Raw genomic sequence first — 22,523 nt, 5'->3', positions numbered from 1 at the left:
CGGCCAACAATGAGGATCGATGGAGGGAAACAAAACTCCTTGTTTTTTTGCGGGAACAGTCATTAAGTGTTTTGTTATACCCCCAAACCGAAATTAAACGCTCTGCTGTCGTCACTCTAGATTTGCCTTCGGCTTAAAACGACATGAATTTATTCATTGAAATTGTTAAAACTACACGATACTTTGAGCTTTCAAATTTGCATTGAGATATATTCTTCTTTGAGTCAAACGAATTTTTTGCGCGTACAAATGATTTTATAATTCAAATGCCGACTCCCGAATACGAACAAAACAATGAATAAGAGTTTAGCGTTTGTCCACAACTTGCGTTCACACCATGGTCTCGAGCTGTACGTCCTGGTAATGTACTGGTCCAAGATTCAGCTGTTGTCGCCCTAGTGAGTTATACAGTTTTGAAGTTCGTCATATCATACGTTTGCGTCCAATAAAAAGCTGCATTTTAGTTGAGGGTATAACAGCAATTTTTTTCAAGAACAATAAAATGTTGCTCCATCAACAAGTTTTTTTCGATGAAAGCCCAGACATGTACTCATTAAGTACATGTTGCATATTAAAGCATCTCATTTCTTTGAATGAGAAGTAAATGAGTAGATAGTAGAGAGTGTTCTGTTTGTTAACCGCAATGGCGCAAAAATCAGTGCTATTACACAAACATCGACAAGCTACGGCCATAAATTGTAATTTGACCTTGTCTTGATCTTTTCCCTCCCTCCCTTCCTTACCCTTTCCATTTCCGCTTCCAACTCACTAAAGAGCGGTGCCGCGGTGGTGTATCTCCATCTCTTATTAGCGAGCGTGTCACGAATACTATGCTATTTCATGTATCTGGGCTTTCAGTGTAGTTCTTCTAATGGAGGGGTCAATTTCCGTGTTAACTCGGAAGCTTTCGCTGATTTACAAGTGGTACAAGTTCTTCCGTTGAGTTGGGGCGACTTGTACCATCTACAAGGCACTTTTGCATTGGCCAAGAAGACAATAGACAAAGTACAGAAACAACGCCGCTAGCCCTAATAACCATAGACAAAGGTACAGGTTAAACACAAACGATCGAACAGAGCCGAGCTTTTAACGTGGCACAGGTTAACTGGTCACGTTCGTTCGCCAATACACAACTGCTTTCGTGTGTTATTCAACTTATGGTTGTGATGGTTTAAAAATAATTTTACAGTTCTTGTTGGTGTTTTCAAGGTAGGTAAGTTATTTCCAGGTTTTCGGTCCATCTGGTATTCTGTATTTGCTTCCGTCTACAATCTGGCAGCCCTCCTATTGTTTTGTGTTAGATACTGACACCACTTTTTAATTAGCTTGTCACTTTGGCACAGTTTTAATTCTTCGCCACAAACATAAAAAAGCGCGAAAAGTGGACAAAATTTACCAGCAAAAGTATAAAAGTAAATAAAAATCGGTATTAAAATATTTCCACACAAAGGTTCTTAAAAAAAAAAAACCTCATAGCTTTTTGAACATTTTAACCACGAGAGAATTCCAGTCTTTGTTTAAACCTGTCCAAAAAGAATTCAGTTTTGCACGACCCAATGCACGAATATTTTACTTTTAGTTCACTTTTCAGTTTAAGGTTTGCTTAAAGTCAAGAACTCTTATCTATACATCCCAAAACGTAACGAAGGCTCTAACTTTCACTGTTTATTTTTAGTCTGGAGTTTCTTATCTCCAGTTTACTTATGTCAGTGATCTATAGAACTTAAACTAAGTGAAAATAAGGAGAAGCTTGGTATACATATAATTTTAATATAAACAAGTGTTAACATTACAGGTTTACAAAATATTGTAATCCATAAATTTTTTTCTGCTATTTACAGTGAAACAACTGTTAGGTATTAGTTTCCTACAACTTGGTCCGCTTGGTGATTATTTTTTTCTAAATTACAAAAAATGTTTCATGTTACTACCGCAGTTGGCATGTTTACTGCGTCATTTAATCTCGTTATGCGGGGTATTTAACGACAACAAAAACAAATTGCATTATTTGAATGACTATAAATTCATAAGTTCATGAATTATTTCATTTAACTTCCTTCTAAGATATAAGTTTTACGATGGCTTATATTCGTTCTTAAAGAGGTTATAAAATTCGGCTTTCTTGGAGTGCCCAACGGTGCTATGTTGTCATTATAGTCTCAAGGCTAGGCTTCGTACATTTATTCTAGATCAGTGTCGTTGTGTCGGATGTCGCTTGTGTACATCAAGAGTTATCAGGTTGCTAACTCAGTAGTGGCCATCATCCTTTACATTCACGTATGATTTCTAAAATAAATGAATCAACGAGTTATTAACATGTAACTTCAATCAATCAATCAAAATCGGTATTAAAATATTTCCACACAAAGGTTCTTAAAAAAAAACCTCATAGCTTTTTGAACATTTTAACCACGAGAGAATTCCAGTCTTTGTTTAAACCTGTCCAAAAAGAATTCAGTTTTGCACGACCCAATGCACGAATATTTTACTTTTAGTTCACTTTTCAGTTTAAGGTTTGCTTAAAGTCAAGAACTCTTATCTATACATCCCAAAACGTAACGAAGGATCTAACTTTCACTGCTTATTTTTAGTCTGGAGTTTCTTATCTCCAGTTTACTTATGTCAGTGATCTACAGAACTTAAACTAAGTGAAAATAAGGAGAAGCTTGGTATACATATAATTTTAATATAAACAAGTGTTAACATTACAGGTTTACAAAATATTGTAATCCATAAATTTTTTCTGCTATTTACAGTGAAACAACTGTTAGGTATTAGTTTCCTACAACTTGGTCCGCTTGGTGATTATTTTTTTCTAAATTACAAAAATGTTTCATGTTACTACCGCAGTTGGCATGTTTACTGCGTCATTTAATCTCGTTATGCGGGGTATTTAACGACAACAAAAACAAATTGCATTATTTGAATGACTATAAATTCATAAGTTCATGAATTATTTCATTTAACTTCCTTCTAAGATCTAAGTTTTACGATGGCTTATATTCGTTCTTAAAGAGGTTATAAAATTCGACTTTCTTGGAGTGCCCAACGGTGCTATGTTGTCATTATAGTCTCAAGGCTAGGCTTCGTACATTTATTCTAGATCAGTGTCGTTGTGTCGGATGTCGCTTGTGTACATCAAGCGTTATCAGGTTGCTAACTCAGTAGTGGCCATCATCCTTTACATTTACGTATGATTTCTAAAATAAATGAATCAACGAGTTATTAACATGTAACTTCAATCAATCAATCAATCAATCAATCAATCAATCAATCATACAAGCAAGCAAGAATCCAGCCAGCCAACCAACCAACAACCTACCAACCCATCACAGTCAGTCAGTCAGTCAGTCAGTCAGTCAGTCTGTCAACTCATGGCTTTCTACCAATCCAAAGGGGATTAAATAACAAAGATATCTGCAGTACTATAACTTACCTACCCTTTTTTCAAAACGTTTCAAAAATTAGTTTTCGCTTTTAAAAAAATACATGTGCAGTGCTTGCACTGTACATATACTGATTCGTTTCCCGATTTTCCAAATCTCCTTACAGCTGGTGGGAAAGAAATGGACAAAAGGATGTACGTACGTTACCTTTATGCGAAAAATACACTGAGGCATTAATACCTTCTTAGAAACACATACCCGGTGCCACAAAAACCCAATGATAAGAAGTACGATGATAATACAACCGGACACAGTAAACGCAATGATCTTTTGGATTGCACTTTGAGGCATTCTGAAGGTACTTGAAGCTAAAAATAGAACAAAGCAATTAGTACTTTTATATCTTTTTAACATCAACATTTTACCAGGTTTTTAGTATATATATTCACAATAACTAGTGCCTGCCAAACAAATTTAAAAAGATCCATTCAAATGGGATGCATCCCCTATAATTTAAAACTCACAGTCTCAAACATGAAATTGTTAAAAAAAAAATAATTGCCTGACCTTCAGCTACTGAATATGCGGATGCCACTCGAGATTTCTTTCCCTCAGCTAATTACAAAGTAAATGAACAACATTTATTAATTATTCTCTGAATCGCATTTTTTTGCCCTTCTAACACATGAACTACGGTTAATCATTAGTAACTGACTCTTTTGACTAGCCTCCATTCATTTGTCATTTGTCCGTTAGACATTTTATCTGCCAAAGACCTACGTTGAAAAATACTACCCTAAAACGTTCCATATGTAATGTAACAAAAAATTTTTTAAACATGAAAAAACTGATTGACTGACCTTCTTGATGCAAAATTGCAGCCCTTGAGGTGTTTACTCCGGCACTGTTGTTTGCAACACACTGATATTTGCCATAATCTTCTCTCGTTACTCCTGTTATTACCAGCTGGCTGAGAGTCTTCTCATCATCTGTTATGACCTTTGCTTGTATAGAATGTGAATCATTGTCCTTTTTCCATGTGATTGTTGGTTTGGGATAACCAGTGGCAGTACAATTAAGCGTTACATTGGACCCGATAACAGCACCTTGGCTTACTGGATCCATGACAATCACTGGCCTTTTGATGTCTAGAGAATGACAAAATACAAGTTAAAATCTTACATTTCTATCCAAGTAGTTTATCGTAAGTTGTTTTATTATTATTTACTTACCTTGAAGAATAATTGGGAATATTTTGCTGCTGCAATCATGATTATCATTTCTGGCTTTGCAAGTGTAGTTACCAAATTTTTCTTCCGTCAGGACACCAATCGTCAATGTGCAGCTCATAAGTGCAGCTGCCGGCGATCCAGCCGGGCATACCTTGACGGCTCTTTCATCTTGTGGATCAAACCATTCAATTCTGTGTGGTCTTGTCTCTAGATTTTTCATCGCCAGTTCATCAGTTTGCCATACAGTACAAGTCAGATTAATGGCTGCCCCAGCGGGTTGTTTGTTGGATGACGGAGTGGAAGAGATTTTAATTAGAGGTTCGTCTGATGGGGAAGAAAAAATACATAAGAAATAAATGCACACTTAATAAAGATGGTTATCTTCAAACCCAAGTTTGTCTCGATTTTGCCTCTTATAACTGCTTTATATTTCTTTTTCACGTTTTGATCTTTTTCTCGCAACTTCTATCCTCTTCGCCTTCTATCACGTTTTTCTTGTAGAAAAAGGTGTAACCTTTCTGCTACAATCTTTGTATCGATCCCCTCACAAATGTTTAATGATTATTTGTTTGTTACTGACACCAATTGAATTTTGTACTTTATGGTGAAATTTGGGCAAATATTTATTGTTTGTTTGTCAGTTTCCGTTTAAAATAAGACGTCAAAATCTTAATAGCGAAAGTATAAATCGTGTAAGAAATCACGTAGTAAATTTGGCAGCAGCACAGTCCTTTCACCCTACGTCCAAAGACATGCATTTGAAAGTTTACTCATTTCAATGGATTGCTGATGAACTTACCAGCTTTAATGTTACATTTCTGACACGAGGCAGGTGGAATAATCGTTAAACCACTGGCAACAAGTAATAAAAGGAGATAATCTCTCCTGCATTCCAGCCAAGAGATGTTGGCCATCATCAAACGTTTGCGTACAAATAATCTGGAAGTTAAACTGTTCAGGTGATAAGGAGATGATAAGAAATGTTTAAAAACATAATAATGTACCAAGCTTAAGAGAGAAGAAAAAGAAACAAAAGATTGCAGCAGTTAAGCGATTTTTACCTGTAACACCTTGTCGTAAGTTCCTTTTGCCGTCAGGCTGGCACAAGATACGTTTTAAAAAGCTAGGCGACGTGTGCCTGCGCGTTGCTTGCTTGTTGTGTCGTCCGTGTACACCTGGATAAAAATAAGGAAAAATAAGCATAGACGTAATGATTATCAAAATTTAAAGGGAAGAAAGCGCCTACGCGTTTCTTCCTGCGTTTATATCGTGAGTGAAAACCCTTATGTTTCAACTTATACTCCTACTTACGTCATACCGCAGACTGTACTCAATTAATATATTCGGGTAAGCGCTTTATGTCTCAATTGCAGGTGTAGGGGAAGTTAAACACAGACGTTTAAGGACGTAGTAAAACCAATCATCAGATAACCCAAGTATATTTATTCCATGCATGGCAATTAAAAGGTGTTCCGTCAGCTTTGAAACTCTTTCGAGTGTAAAGTGTTACCAAACGTTTTATCGGTTTTCTAACTTGAAAACGTTCCTGCGTCACTTCGACGATGTCGACTGCCCGAGTCTTTCAGGTGTTTATTGTAAGGTTTCAAGAAAAAATAAGGATGGCTTAATCAGTACGTGCAATTAATATTCATACAAGGAAGCTAAAAAAATTAAGTATACATACGTTTTTTTAAAAAAAGGCTCACGCATTATGTTTGGTTTTGAGAACCAAAAGAATGTTGTGGGACTTTTTTGTTGGTTTAAAATATTAGAAAATTTTAAAATAAAAAAAAAAAAATTAAGATTAAATAAAAAAAAAAAAAAAATAAAAAATAATAAAAAATAATTAATAATAATATAAAAAAAAAAAAAAAACAAGATAATAAAAACAAACTACATTCCTAAATTTTATTACAATTCATCAAATTAAAACAAAGGAAAACAGAAACGCGGCGGTAGGTGGGATGTAAGTGATCTTAATAAGCATGCATTTTTTACGATTTTATTTCTCCGTTTTCTCCTTAGTATAAGGTTCGATTGAGAAGATATATCAAACAATCGAGCGAGTGTTTCATCACATTTAAATAAAACACATCAAAGTTCGTTAAAAATACTCCGCTGCACGTATTATTTTCAACTTTCTTTTTTAGATGTTTGGAAATGTGATCAAATGTGAAATGGCCCTATTGGGGTAAATTCAAACAAGCGACACGGCATTTAAACAGCGACATGGAGGAAATAAAATGGCGACGAACGACAAGGCTTTAAATGAAATAGCGACAGCGATGGAAAGAATTAAATAAGAGCACTACGTCGAATCTCTCGGTTTCGGCTTAAATATTCGAAGGCGAACCTATGTAGTCCAAATCCCCTGCGTCATCGGCCTGCAGGGCATGCTTTTGGGTCTCGCAGATTTAACGGGCAAAAAGCTATCAAGTCGGAATGTTGATAAATACAAACAGTCAAAAATTTTCTTTGCTCGTCCTACTCACTAGTATTTCGCTATGAAGGGTACAAGGTGACAGATCCTTATTCGTTATGGCTGTGGCTTATCAATAATTTATAAACTCGATAAAAAAAAGTTCAAAGGAACAAACTCAGGCTAAACTAATGAGGGTTTGCATTAGAGCCAAGGATAATTAACAAACGATCTTGTGTCACAAAAAGCTAGACAAAAAATCCGCTTTGATAAATATAAACAGAAAGCCTCATTCAACATTTGGAATCGCTCAACATTTCTAAAAACTCATCTAATACTCTCATGATCACAGTTTAAAAGAATCTGTCAGTGGAAATTCTGTACCGTCATTTTTTTGACTGCCGGGCATTTAGTCTATTTACGACCGTGCCCGGCTGCCGGGCATATAGCCACTAAATATCAAGCTTCTGGGTACTTTTACTAACGTTTTCGCAATTCATTGTTGATCCAGAAAAGACCAACTAGTTCCAACCTTAAATTTGCCACTTAAAGAAACTGTTTGGAATTCGTTTTGCATTAATTATGCCGGTATTCGTTGTTAAATCGTCGCTCAAGTCAGTGAGGTTGTCGTGTTACAACCAGCAGGTCGCCGGACTTTGCCGTTTTCTGAAATACTCATAAAGGAGCCGTAAGCCATTTGGCCATCTGAACACACACGTGGAAAAGTTTCTAATGCGGACAGAATAAAAAAAATATACCGCATTCGGTTGTTATTTAGTTTTAAGAAAAATAAAGAACTATACTCACCTCGATGCTTTGAGCAGCTGACGACGAGCTATAAAATCATTATTATAAGCTTTATTCGTCTGCGTCAGATGAAATATCATACGCAAAATCAGACAAGCGTTTCCTTTGTTAGTAGACAGGCAGAACTTTCTGCCAACGGAAGTCCAATTGCTGAAGTAGCGTATCCGGCCAGGTATATTTCGGATGTTATTTCAGCTGCCAGCTAAAATACGAACTAAATTCAAGACATCTTTTTTTGAGCAGCTGTTAACTTAAATGTTTTTTTTATTGTTATTGTTATTCGTCTGTGTGTGGTCACGCAGCGATATTTGAACCCTGCGCTGGATTAAGCTTCATCTTTACAACCTTATTTTAATAGGTGTCAAAATCGTCTAGCGTGCCCTAGACTGTTCACAGCCCTCTATTTTTTCGTATTTTTTCGATCGAAAGAGCGCGGGGAAAGAACGTTGAAAAATAGAGAGGCTGTGGACAGTCTAAGCGTGCTCAATGTAATATAAGATATAGGTTTAGAGGTTTGCGTCATTCAACGTTTAAAATATTTTACAACAACACGACCACTCACGGCAACATAGATCTACTCAAAATTGTGGCTTAAACAAGGAAGTATTCAAAATCATCTCTTGTGAAGTTTTGGCACAGTAATTTTAATGAGTAAACTTTGAGTTTTTTGTTTTGTTTTAAAGGACTGGGACGATTATTCGCATAAATACAGGCCAATATGATAAACTGCCAACCCTGAAATAATCCTTTGTGAAATTCTGTTCGCCGAAGCCAAGAAAGTATTTCTGAACATCATAATGGTATGGGAAAACATCATTTGCATTTACTTTCAACACACTAAATTAATATACACGACTACAAAAACTAGTTTCGTCAAAAGACCTCGTCAGTTGGTAGCCATATGCTTTTAAAAATTTTAAATTTCAGACGACTTCATATAACATTGCACAAAGAATAACCCTAGTATCTAGGCAACTATAACGCTATATAAATCAAAATACAAAAATAATATTAATATAAAAAATAATTGCTAACGAAATCTAAAATAACAACGAGAATAGCAGTAAACATAGCAGTAACTTAAAACATCTCAGAGCCCTTGAACAGCGCGAGGAAAGTTCTGTTTTGTGGAGACATTGCTGTGATATTCATGCAGGTAACATCGCAAGCTTCACCATGAATGTCACAGGAACGTTTCAGAATGATGCGATGTTGAGGCAGATTACGGAATCGGTGATGATCAATCAAACCAAAGAGGATCAACTAATCAACACGAAAGAAGAGTGGGCGTATTTCCGGATCCCAAGAGCTGTTGTCACACAATCATGAAATTCTGTAGCTACAAGCATTTCTTTGTATTTTATTGCACAATAGAAACTGAACTCTGAACTCTATTTTCTTATTCTTTGGATATATTTTGTATTTTGTTTTAAGTTACTGCTATGTTTACTGCTATTCTCGTTGTTATTTTAGATTTCGTTAGCAATTATTTTTATATTAATATTATTTTTGTATTTTGATTTATATAGCGTTATAGTTGCCTAGATACTAGTGTTATTCTTTGTGCAATGTTATATGAAGTCGTCTGAAATTTAAAATTCTTAACAGCATATGGCTACCAACTGACGAGGTCTTCTGACGAAATTTGTTTTTGTAGTCGTGTATATTAATTAAGTGTGTTGAAAGTAAATGCAAATGAGGTTTTCCCATATCATTATGATACTAAAATAATCCCCGGGATTAATACGTAGGTCACTGGTGAACATTATATCCCCATTCTCGTTGTGCGGCAAGCTATCTAGCGCAGTCACGTATTGACAACGGGTAAACATTCATTAATTTACACCTTTTTCCATTATTTCGCTTGTTCACTGAGCGAAACAAGCAGCTATTTCAAAAAGAAATAGTGTTTCGTTTCCAGATTACGGAAGGGTGAGAATAGCGTAATGTTTAAGGAGAGGTGGGTTTGGGTTTTATTTTAATTTGGAGGTCCTAGTGTATGTTGAATTTGCTGAATTTATGCGCGAGTGAAGAATAAAAAGAACTTCATATTCATTAGTAACTCCCCATTTAACGCCTATTGTCCATTTTATGTAAAGGAGGCATAAACCCAGACATGCTACAGTTTAGTAGAGTTCAAGTAACACATTAATATTTCTCCTTATAGAAATAGTATTTGTCTTTCTCTCCAAATAAAGTTAAATAAAGGGAGCTTGCCTTCACCTTTTTTACTCATCCAATGAAACGATTTTTTCTGCAGAACACTTTTTTATAAATAAACAAAACTACAGAAAATAATATGTTCCTGTCAATATAATCGTTGATTACATTATAATAAATCTTGAGGTATATACTTCTCTAATTGGATCTCTAAATTGATCACATGCTCAAGGCACATGCTCAAATCAAATAAATGCCAAATTCTAGACAAACCAAAACCCTAGTCGACAAGAACAGAGATAAGCTCAAAAACACTGTTTCGAAGCCATTTCTTCCAAAAAAATGTGTGTGGTCACTTAACTTCGACACATAAACGACAAGGGCAAATTAATGTAAAAAGGCTACCATAGACAGATCTTTAACCGGGATTTAAATACATCCAGAAGTATTTAGTCACTGGATTTTATTTTGCTCGTTCGTCTGGATCCGCGCTGGAAGCTCTTCTGGCAAATTTAAAGTTTTTTTCCACAGAATGAGACACAGCCAAGTTGCTTCTGTTGTCAGTGTAACAGTCTTGATAATTACGATTTGCATATTTGGCGATGCCGTGGAGTTTCAATCAGACCGCGATGGCTTTGAGTAATGCAAAGAATGTTTATATTGTTAATTTCATCTCAGAAAACTTATCCAGCAGTCGCGGTAGTTAATCTTGAGCTTTACATCAAGGGAATAAATGTTGTTCGACATGGCAGTTGCACAGCTTGCTACACGAAACTGTCCATACGAAATTTGATGTTCTAACAGAACTTGACTGTCTTCTTTTTCGTTCTTACCTTTTCGTGCCGACTCGAATGTTTTCGCGATTCACGTGACAGGCTGATCACGCAACTCCGGATACGTCCACGCGAGAACCCACGCAATTTTGCGTGTATTCGCGCGGCTTATGACGTTGAAGATGCCGTGAATTTTTCTATACACATTTATACATTAATCTGTTACATTAAGTGAAAAAACTTTGTAACTCTCCTGCATATATGCCCTTCTCTTCAATCAACTTGCCCGTTTTCGGGGCACGCTAGCCCTTCCGTGCGAGCAAACACGGCAGATATGCCATGTCATCACGCTTTTGTTTGCGTTGCAAACACTCTGATTGGTGGAAGTTTTCTTCCGTTTCAGAATATAGCTAGAATGTTTACTTTACAATTAAACGCTAAAAGAGCTTACTCTAATTTTTTCCAATACATCGCTTTAATCAAACCTAAAACCATTGCAGTCGTCTGATATTTGTATTTGTAAAGGTGGATTTCCACTGTCGCGTTTTTGTTTACGCACGTTAACGCGCGTAAAAATTATAAACGTACGTAAAATGAAATTTTGCGCGCGCGATTACGTGCGTCGAATTTACGTTGTCCAATTTCCAATGTCAAGTTTTTTTCCAGGTATTTACGCACGTGACGCGCACGTTTACGCACGTAGCGATTTTGGGGGTTTTGAAAAAAGTTGAACCGAGTTCAACTTTTTTCGCGGCTGTCTGCGGTTACGCAACGATTTACCCAATCATACTTTTGGATTTCGTCACATGACACCACTTACCATGTGGAAAACCATTTTGTTTTAAATCGCCCATCGATTTACTTGGGAAAACATTCAGATGTAAACACACTTCTCATCGAGAAAGTCTTAACATTTCAAGAAATAATCTATAGAACTGGCTACAGAACCAAATTACACGAACGCAGTAGTGAAAGAAAACGCCTGGCGTCAGGTCACGTAGGCTTTGAACCGGGAATCCGGGAAGGTCGCCTCAAATCTTCTTTTACTTGATGGTGTCTTTCGGAAGTATTTATAAAATGCCTCTTGTTCATATTCACGCATTTCTTTTTCTAGCGTGTGGTACAAAGTGTTTTCATGGCAGCCATGTTGGAAGAGTCAAACAACAAGATAATTGATACTTCTCCAATATGGCCGATACTTCTCCAATATGGCCGACAATCACGCACTCTATTCACCAACTTGATAATTCAGTATGGCGGGCATTTACGCACGTTCAACGCGCGTAAAAAGGAAACGCTTTTTATTACTTTTTACGCGACAGTGGAAATTTGCCTACGTATCTTTTTTTACGCACGTTTTACGTACGTAAATATTTACGCGTCAGTGGAAATCCACCTTAAGGAATCTCGATATTTTTTGGTCATGCTGAGGACTATCTTTCCGATATTTGAAGAACATGCTTTTACAAAATCAATTGCCTTTGGTCAAACTTATTTACTTTGTGGTTGCGAGCGTTCTCCTGATTGGATAGTAGCCTCCAGTGTGTAAATAGTCCACCTCGAATCCAAAACAATACCGTATCGTTTCTGAGGAAACGAAACAAAAATTTTACGTGTAACATGGTTTTGAATCGAATTGAAACGGAATCCTAAACATCGAAAACGAAGAAGTCAAAACAAGAAATTTCTAGAAGGGAAACCTATTCGAAGCTGACAAGAAACAAAAATAATATTTCCGCAAAATAAATTTTCACATTATATTTTATTATATTTTTGTTGGCCCTGGTTAAACTACAGTGACGTCATTGGCATCATTTTGAACTTGACTTTTGGAAAGCTGCGGAGAAGTACCGGTTGTGCCATTCCAATGTCTTGGCGATCGAAGTTATTGTCTGTTGGTTTAAAAGCACTAAGCGATATCTAGTAAGCGCTGTTGCTATGATTTAGCATATTCTCAGTCTATGTATATGTTGTGATACAATTTCACTTTTGTACAATTTAATGTTCTTATATTCATTATCAGAACCACACACCAGAACAAAGAAAAATACCAAATTGCACTAAGGTAAAAATTGAACCACAACATATACACTTAACTAGTATATAGCCTTAGCCAAACAAGAATGAGAGAAGCATAGAGTTCAAACTTTCGCTTTCGTTTGATCTGAAAACTCTCGCACGCTCTCGGTGACTGTCATGCGCTCTCGGCAACTCATATGCTCTCGGCGACTCCCATGTGCTCTCGCGACTCTTATGCGCTCTTCGTTACTATCGTGCGCACTCTTTGACTATCATGACTCTTATGGGCTTTCGGTGACTCTTAGTGCGCTCTCAGAGTCTCGGTAATACTCGTGCGCTCCCGGCGACCCTCGTAAGCTCCCAGCTGCTCTCATTAACAATTCCGAAAACCCCTTAAAATAACAAACGAAGTCTAGAATGCTAATGAGAGCGACACTGGGGCCTATTAGCAATCAATACGGGATTGAGTATGAGTACGACTTGCGAATTTCAATCCAGTTTCATTCCAAGACATCTTTCTCTTTTCAGTTGTTTCGTTGAATGGCGCAAGATTAATTGGCGTGAAACGTGATAAAAAATATCAGCACATGGCTTAAAACGTCTTACTGGTACTCAATTTCGTACTCGTACTCCGATCTAAATGTCGCTAATGATCAAAACAACAAGTTCACTAGCTTAACAACACCCAACCCCACCCTACTCCGTGATAGAGAAATCAATATTTAACAAACATTTTGCCTTACGTCTGTTCAGATATGGATCACAGATGAAGTCAAAATGCGGTAAAAACAAGAAAAAAAGTGGTTCACGAGACGAAATCGGGTGCGACTGATGTAAAAGAAAAAATGTAACCTCACGAACCATAACAGTGCTAAAGATAGAAACCGAAAACTAGGACCGAAAACCGCAATGGATATCAGCAACTTTAGAAACCGAAACTTTAAAGCTCAGAAACCGAGAATGCGATTTCAAAAACAAACAAATCCGTTAAACCGAAAACTCCACAGTCCCCTTCTATATTTTCATCATGTAGTTACTCACCAGTTTCTCAATATCTTGGCTGCAAATTAGGCACTCGCCAACAACCCTGGAGACCTTTCCACGAAATGTTGATCCCTGAGTCAGGATTAGAGCAGACCACCGAAAACTTGACGGACTCCTACTTTCACATGCATTTTCGCGTTCAGGACGGAGTAGCATGAACTGAATGCTTACGTGAGATTACGAATGCGACTGAGGTCATTGAATGACGTAACGAATTGTACTAGGTCCAGACCTCTTTGACTAGTTCCGCGCCTTACATGGATCGAGTGGATAATTACGTTTACGCCTGTAAACGATTATTTTTTAAATACGTGCAGAGAAAGCCTAATCGTTGAATATAGACAAAATATGCCGGCAGATACACAACAGTTCGAGATCCGTGGACAAATTAGTGCGAGAAAACGTCAATTCAACATGCCACTGAAAGGACGCCAAACGATTGCAGTAAGCTAAGACACTACCTCTCTGGAACCTCTATTTTTATTCGCCCGCTGTTAACACTACCTCTATTGTTATTCAGGGCTAGGGGTATTGTTGTCACCTGTTGTCTATTGTTTTAAGAACCAATAAATTAATCCGAGAGGTAGTGGGCGCCCAACGATTGACAATTATGACAACTACGGCCTGTAATCTATCATTACCGGTTCCAGCAAAGCCCTTCTTAAAGTATCTCAGGTTGTTTTAACGATTTTATTTATTTTATTTTTATTAACGACTTAAATTATTTTTCTAATAAAGAGTACAACACTGAAATTTTGAACAATTTGACCAAATTTTCCCTCCGCCATCTATTTTAGACTTTAAAACTTTATCTTTATCCTATCGGCATGTTGAAATCACTGTCACAGGATGTTTTGCAAGATTAATAGCAAAAAATGATACTTAAATTAAATCTTGATTTAGTGGCTTTTAAGGTTTAGGTAATTAGTACCGAACCTTCTAGAAAATCTATACCCAAAATAACTATAAATAAAGATAGTGTTAATTGATTAGAAGGCGAGCTTAAGTGTAATACTCCATAATTTTCGAGCTTATTTAAAAGTTCGCGGACACCGTACCCCACCGATTTCGCTGAAATTTGGCATGCAGTCTTGTTTTAGGGTCCTAACTACCAAATGGATATTAAAAAGTTTCAATTCTTTTTATTTTGAAAAATATCGAGAACACCGATTTGAAGCGTCCGTGATGGCCCGCCAACATGGCGGATTGAAGGTGTTCTTGTTACTTCGACACTGAACCTGCCGTCACAGTTTCTCGATCATTTTTGGTACAGTTATAAAGAACTATCTTTCTTCTTTCTTCTTTTTTTTTTATCAAAATAGATTCGGCAAATGTTGAATTTGAATGATCAACGGCCAAGAGGTTCGAAGGTATGTTAACGATGTTTTGAACAGCCTCAAATTTACTACAAAATGAAAGGCTAATAACTCCACTGTTATCTCGATTTAGAACTAGGCCTGTTCATTGGTGAATTGATTCCATTAATAAAACAATTGGGGAAATGTAACAGTCTAGAATTAAAAAATATAGAACCTCTAGTAAATTGGCCATTTCAGCGCCATTTCAGCGGATCAGCTCATTTAACAGCAAATAATCGGGAGAAACATGAAAGGGTTACAGTCGTTTATAATAAGCAGTTTTCATGTATTCTTTGCTTATCTTAAACAAATACATGATCTTTGCCAAAGATATGGCGATTTTTGAGCGTACGATCGTTTTTCCAAATTTTTATATCGGCAACTTTGTTGTCGAGATTATACGCTGTTGTTATTCAATATTCGTTTCACAAGAACTTCTGTTGCTCGCATTTTCCAAATCACTGTTTAAAAAATTGCCCATTCCGTAACAGAGTCATTCTTAATTTTTCGTTAAAAATTGCCAGGAAAGCAAGAATGTCATAGAACGGTTTTATACTAGTGAAAATACCTGTCAGACATTACTTCAACTGTTCGTGGTATCTGGCTGTTTTCACAAATATGCAAATTAAGGAATTCTTAAAGTGCCTATCTTTAACTATTTCACGCTTAAAGATTCCTCTAAATCTTTTCGCCTACCTTTTGGCCAAACGAAGTTTTGTGTCTCCAGGCAGAATGCTCGTTATCAGCAATGAAAGTCGAAGAGATACAGAAGCTCGAGTAAAATTCAAACTGCTGTGAAATGAACATCGTTTGAGCTTGACGTGTATTTATAGATTGCGCTCCGTTAATTAAGTTTATTCATTTGGCGATCGGATAAATAATCAATGAATGATCAGAGTTATTAAAGTCCAATTTTAAGCACGAGAGACACGGAAGTTTGTTTCAGAAGCATTTATGCATAGAAATACCGGTTTATTATTGACTGAAACGGTTAAAAAATACTCGGCTTCCAGCGGTAAATCTGCATTTATAATAGCTGGGAGTTTGGGGTGTTTTTTGGTGTTGTTTTTTTGAGGGGGGGGGGGGGGGGGTTGGAAGTGGTGCCTCCGTATCCTCTTTTGTTCTTTTACACAGTGGCCTGAATTTGGAACAAAAGAGCTCATCTGTTATTAAGCATAATGCGAGCTGATTTTGAAATAAACAGGACTTTACGTTTGTGTCATCAGTAATTATCGTGTTCGAAGAAGGCGTGGCTGAGTCGCGGCAAGAACAGCGCAGTAACATTTTCCTCTTTGAATTGAAATGTATGTCGAATCAATTGTTTTTAGGACAAGTTAAAAGAAACACATGTTTTTCGTCCAGATTTTTACAAAAAGAGAGCAGGTGAGTACTTGGCTGTTTTTGTTATCTCGGACTTTTTATTACAGTCGAACCTTTCCATCTGGACACCTCTTATACGGCCGTCTCTATTACGGACAACCTCCGATGCCCCGACAAAATTCTCATATATTTTCTTTAAAAAAATCTCCATAATACGGAACCTCTCTTATTCGGACAATGGACACTAAATCTCGGCCTCAAGGACCAAATTCATATAACTTAACCTCTTTATTACGGACACTTCGGTGATCAGGTGATGACATTTTGTTTTCGTAATGGAATTTCTGTTTATGATTCCAAAATCAACAACGTAACGCTTTATTCATCTTAGATCATTTCGGATTTTTGTTAAGTGTTAATTTTTTTTTACCTGCAGCATTACGTTGCAGAACATTTCGAGTAACTAAATACTTCCAGCTGTCAATAAAGTCAAATAGTCTTCAAATGGACGTCATAGTGGTGATCTCTATAATACAAACAATTCTCTAATACGGACACTTTGCTCTGTCCCTTCTGTGTCCGTGTTAGAGAGGTTCAACTATATTTCCAATTGAATGCTTACTTTACAATTTATCACTCTCCCCTAGGGATAAGTTGAAGTCATCGGTCAAATATAAATTAATGAAACGTAAGTTGTTGATAAAACAATAACCCATTCCCCCAGTTCGGGGAATGGGTTATCAATTACCCTTCGTCATGCCATGCCACCCCTTAATGTGGGAGCGCCCCGCCTCAATTCACGATAAAAAAATTATAATTATGGCCGCCCGGTCCATTTATGTAGTTCTCCGCCAGGTCTCTCAATAGGCAGGTTACGAGCCTAGTGGCCCATCAGGCCGGAGCTTATACCGGTTTCCGCAACGTGAAGCGACTACGAGTATTTTTTACTCCACCCGGATGGGATGCTATTCCATCGCAGGGTTACCTCCCTTTCCGAAGAGCTAAAGATTGACTGGTAATCATTTTTACACCTGGGTGAAGAAAGGGACTATGGGAGTCGAGAGGCTTTCCAAAGAACTTAACGCATTGTCCCCCAAAAGCTCTATCCAGGACTGTTTGGTCCAGAGTCCAGCGCAGTGACCATTATTAGGCCATCACGCTTCCCAACCGTGTAAGAAAGTGCAAAAATATGCTTGTATAAGCCCTGGGGTTGTACAGTTTGGTACGAAATGTGGGGTTTTAAATGTGGTAGGTCTTATATCCGTGGGTGGGGTGCGGGGGGTGCGTTGGCTTAAAGCGAAATTAAAAAAAACTTCTTGTTTTCTGAAATACGTTTTTATAAACTGATTTAAATTACATTAATGAATTAAAGGGGCAGTGTCACCAAGATTTAATAAAATTAAAAACTCTCAAAACGGTGTTGGTATGAATTGCAGTAAATCCACTCATAGAGGTATGGCTTTACTAAAACGCACTTTAAAAGGCCAATTTTTTTTTAAACGTGGTTTGGGTGCAACCTGGTAGGAAAAAAGTGGCCTTAAACTTTGACAGTTGACTTGGAAGAAATATATGGGCCTTGAATTGGGAGGGCTTATGAGAGAAAAGGATTATAAGGGGAATTTTACAGAATCTGCTCAACAGCGTAATCTCGAGCAGCTTTCATTTATCTGGCCACTGTCTTTTTCTCTCTCCAGGTTTTAGTAAGGCCAGACCGCTATGAGTGGATTTACAATTCATATTAACACCTTTTTGAGATTTTTAAATCCCGGTTCGAGCTTTGGGGGGATATTGCGTTGAGTTCTTCGGAAAGCCTCTGTACTCTCATAGTCCCTTTCTTCGCCTAGGTCGGGGATAAGGACATACGTGATGTAAGTCATGACGCATCACGAGAGGTGTCCTTACGGAGAGGTTCGACTTTAATAAAAAAAAGGCCGAGATAACAAAAACAGCCAAGTTCTCACCTGCTCTCTTTTTTTAAAAATCTGGACGAAAAAAATTTGTATCTTTTAACTTGCCCTAAAAAAAATTGATTCGAAATTCATTTCAATTCAATGAGGAAAATGTGTTAGCTTCACTGTTATTACGTTGTTCTTGCCGCGAGTAAGCCACGCCTTCTTCGAACACGATAATTACTGATGACACAAACGTAAAGTCATGTTTATTTCAAAATCAGCTCGCATTTTGCTTAATAACAGATGAGCTCTTTTGTTCAACATTCAGACCACTGTGTCAGAGATCTAAAGAGGATACCACTTCCACCCCCCCCTTCCCCCCCCCCCCCCGCCTTCCCACAACAACACTAAAAAAACACCCCAAACTTCCAGCTATTATAAATGCAGATTTACCGCTGGAAGCCGAGTATTTTTTAACCGTTTTAGTCAATAATAAACCGGTATTTCTATGCATAAATACTTCTGAAACAAATATCCGTGTCTCTCGTGCTTAGAAATTGACTTTTTAAACTCTGATCATTCATTGATTTTTATCTGATCGCCAAATGAATAAACTTAATTATCGGAGCGCAATCTATAAATACGCGTCAAGCTAAAACGATGTTCATTTTACTCGAGCTTCTGTATCTCTTAGACTTTCATTGCTGATAACGCGCATTCTGCCTGGAGACACAAAACTTCGTTTGGCCAAAAGGTAGGCGAAAAGATTTAGAGGAATCTTTAAGCGTGAAATAGTTAAAGATAGGCACTTTAAGAATTCCTTAATTTGCATATTTGTGAAAAACAGCCAGATAACACGAACAGTTGAAGTTATGTCTGACAGGTATTTTCACTAGTATAAAACCGTTCTATGACATTCTTGCTTTCCTAGTAATTTTTAAAGAAAACTTAAGAATGACTCTGTTACGGAATGGGCAATTTCTTAAACAGTGATTTGGAAAATGCGAGCAACAGAAGTTCTTGTGAAACGAATATTGAATAACAACAGCGTATAATCTCGACAACAAAGTTGCCGATATAAAAATTTGGAAAAACGATCGTACGCTCAAAAATCGCCATATCTTTGGCAAAGATCATGTATTTGTTTAAAATAAGCAAAGAATACATGAAAACTGCTTATTATAAACGACCGTAACCCTTTCATGTTTCTCCCAATTATTTGCTGTTAAATACGCTGATCCGCTGAAATGCCCAATTTACTAGAGGTTTTATAATTTTTTATTCTTAACGGTTACATTTCCCCAATTTTCTTATTAATGGAATCAATTCACCAATGGACAAGCTTTGTTCATGGTAAATGGCTAGTTCTAATTCTAGATAACAGTGGAGTTATAAGCCTTTCATTTTGTAGTAAATTTGAGGCTGTTCAAAACATCGTTAACATATCTTCGAACTTCTTTGCCGTTGATCATTCAAACTCAACATTTGCCGAATCCATGTTGATATATTGAAAGAAGAAAGATAGTTCTTTATAACTGTACCAAGTATGATCAAGAAACTGTGACGGCAGGTTCAGTGTCGAAGTAACAAGAACACCTTCGATCCGCCATGTTGGCGGGCCGTCACGGACGCTTCAAATCGGCCTTCTCGATATTTTCCAAAATAAAAAGAATTGAAACTTTTTTAACATCCATTTGGTAGTTAGGACCCTAAAACAAGACTGCATGCCAAATTTCAGCGAAATCGGTGAGGTACGGTGGCCGGCCAAAGGTCGAATCTTACAGACTATGACAATTAAGATCACGTTTTTATAGCCACTGAACTGAGGCACGGCCAGCGCCCATTTCTGCGCACCAAAGTGTTTTCTTGTATTTAAGTTCTTGTCTTGTGATTTTTATGTCTTAATAACTAAGTTTAGGAATATTCGTGATTATGAACGTGATTTCAGTTCACTGATAATGGAAATAATACATTTTGAAATGTCAAACCGTGGGACATCGTGTCTCAATCTTGACACTTACCCTGTAAGAGCCACTTTTGTATAACCACCGAAAGCCATTCATTAGTAACCCGAGGTAGATGTACTTCCTAATCAATTTTGTTTACGGATCTTTATCTTAAACTGGGCGCTGCCTTATGTTTACAGTTCTGTGGAAAACCCAAAATCTTATGTGTGATTTCTATTTACATTATCTTTATATAACTAAGGTTTAACACCGGTAAAAAGTTACTTGTATTAGTAAGAGCAACTGTCTACCGATAGATTTTATGTACAACTATTTAAACTATATGTAACACACAAGTGAAAAACTTTGACTAGCAACCGAAATGACGTTAGAATGTATCTTAATGAATGTATGATCTATTAGTAACTAGGGAAAGATAATTTAAACTACATGCATGTAATTAAGCAGCTAAAAACATATATAACAAGTGGCTGTAAACTAAGAAATTTAGAAGAAAGCAATTTGTGAGTCCAGACGCTGAAAGAAGAAGGATTGAAGAACTGAAGTTAAAAGTTAAGAAGAACTAGATTGTGAGTACAAGTTATACTTAACCAATAAATCTATATATACTCAGTCTTCACGAGTCAGAGTCGCTTGCTGCACCACAATGGAGTACAAGCTCTGAGCTAATCCACGCCGGCAGTAAAAGCCCTTTAACATCACTTTCCTTCTGGCTAAAATTTAAAGTTCTTACAAGACTATTTTTTCTTACTATAAACATTTCTTGTTTTTAAATAACGAACTGAATCATTAACCTCGGAGTTGATTCTCACATTATTTTATAATTATTGAGAAACAGTTTGGCAAAACGACACTGGACGGAATGCGTAACTTGGTCGCCTGCGCACGACACGTTATTGCGAGGATTACTTTGACTGCTTTATGTCTGGGTTTTTAGTGCAGTTTTCCCGACTGAGTGCTCAATTTCCGTGTTAACCTGTATTAGCACCTTCGGAAGCTTTCGCTGGTGCTCGGACAATCCGAAGTTTTGGTCAGGCTAAAAAAGTGGGTACAAGTTGTTTCTTCGCCTTGGGGCAACCTGCACTATTTACAAGGCTCTTCAGCATTGGCCAAAGAAGGCAATAGACAAAGAACAGAAACAACGCCGCTAGCCCTAATAACCATAGACTAAGGTGCAGGTTAAACACGAACGAATGAAAATAAAGCTTTTTAAGTGGAGAGGGTTAACTGGTCGCGTTCGCCCGCCAATACAGAACTGCTTTCGTGTGTAATTTGTGTCACGGTGGTAATGGTTTTAAAATAATTTAACATTTCTTGTTGGTGTTTTCAAGGTAAGTCAATTATTTCCAGGTTTTTGCTTTATCTGGTATTCTGTATTTACTGGCGTCTTCAATCTGGCAGCCCTCCTGTTGTTCTGAGTTTAGATACTGGCACCACTTTTTTTAAAAACGTGTCAGTTTGGCAAAGTTTAACTATTTCGCCACAAACATAAAAAAGTATATGTTTCGGGGTTGAAATCGTTTTTAATTTTTTCAGTATTTAGCTAGAGCTTTTATTTGCATGTAAATTTATGCGAACACTATGTAGTTCTTCAACGGGATAAACGCAAAACCATCGACGTTTCTTAATAAAAGTTGCGGATAGCTGTTCGCCGAATGATGGAATTTATTATTCAAGAGCTCGTCCAATGTGAAATAAAAGAATGTTTCAGCGCAATGGCTCACAAAACATCAATGTTTCCATTCTTTTTAAGTGGGTAAACAAACATTCATTAGCTTTATCTTGCTGTATATGAACGAAACTAGATAAAATGGTATATGTGGAAGTTTGGATACCAAAACAGTCAGAAGTTAAATCATTTCACAAAAAACACGTCGATAGGTTATTTTTATTTATTTATTTATTCATTTTGCCACACAAACAAAAAATATAATTATGAAAAAATAGATAATACAAAATCAATATACAAGATAATAATTAATATACAAGACTACAATATAATATAAGATTAGAAAACAAAATGGCGAGGGAACCTAATAAAAAACCACGGGGTTTGTTAGCTTAGGTTCCCTCACAAGAAAAACAGATGACTGGTTCAGGTACTGAAGTCGTGACAATACTTAATAGAAGACGGAGTTAATAGTTA

At 36.9% G+C, this 22,523-nt stretch overlaps 2 protein-coding genes across 6 annotated transcripts in view; both read right to left on the bottom strand.

The window, feature by feature from the left end:
- Positions 1-1,922: 1,922 nt before the first annotated feature.
- LOC144631600 (putative oxidoreductase PXDNL) lies at positions 1,923-8,507 on the bottom strand. The gene is made up of 8 exons (XM_078490076.1): positions 7,845-8,507; positions 5,680-5,793; positions 5,418-5,569; positions 4,619-4,942; positions 4,247-4,534; positions 3,954-4,001; positions 3,645-3,754; positions 1,923-2,286 (listed from the first exon to the last, which is right to left on the bottom strand). Exons 3-8 carry the CDS (start codon positions 5,533-5,535, stop codon positions 2,248-2,250), a joined length of 927 nt encoding a protein of 308 aa, XP_078346202.1. The 5' UTR covers positions 5,536-5,569; positions 5,680-5,793; positions 7,845-8,507; the 3' UTR covers positions 1,923-2,247.
- LOC144631595 (fibroblast growth factor receptor 3-like) overlaps positions 2,635-22,523 on the bottom strand; it is an 80,617-nt gene continuing 60,728 nt past the window's right edge. For all 5 annotated transcript variants that reach the window (XM_078490063.1, XM_078490062.1, XM_078490065.1 and 2 more), the window contains one exon: positions 2,635-3,200. In XM_078490063.1, the coding sequence (XP_078346189.1) occupies positions 3,162-3,200 (39 nt within the window). In that variant the 3' untranslated portion in view covers positions 2,635-3,161. The remainder of the gene's footprint in view (positions 3,201-22,523) is intronic.

Source organism: Oculina patagonica, chromosome 12, assembly GCF_052425735.1.
Source record: "Oculina patagonica isolate OP01 chromosome 12, crgOcupat, whole genome shotgun sequence".
NCBI lineage: Eukaryota > Metazoa > Cnidaria > Anthozoa > Scleractinia > Oculinidae > Oculina > Oculina patagonica.
The sequence above is the reverse complement of the archived record's forward strand: the minus strand, read 5'-3'. Positions and strand labels throughout refer to the sequence as shown.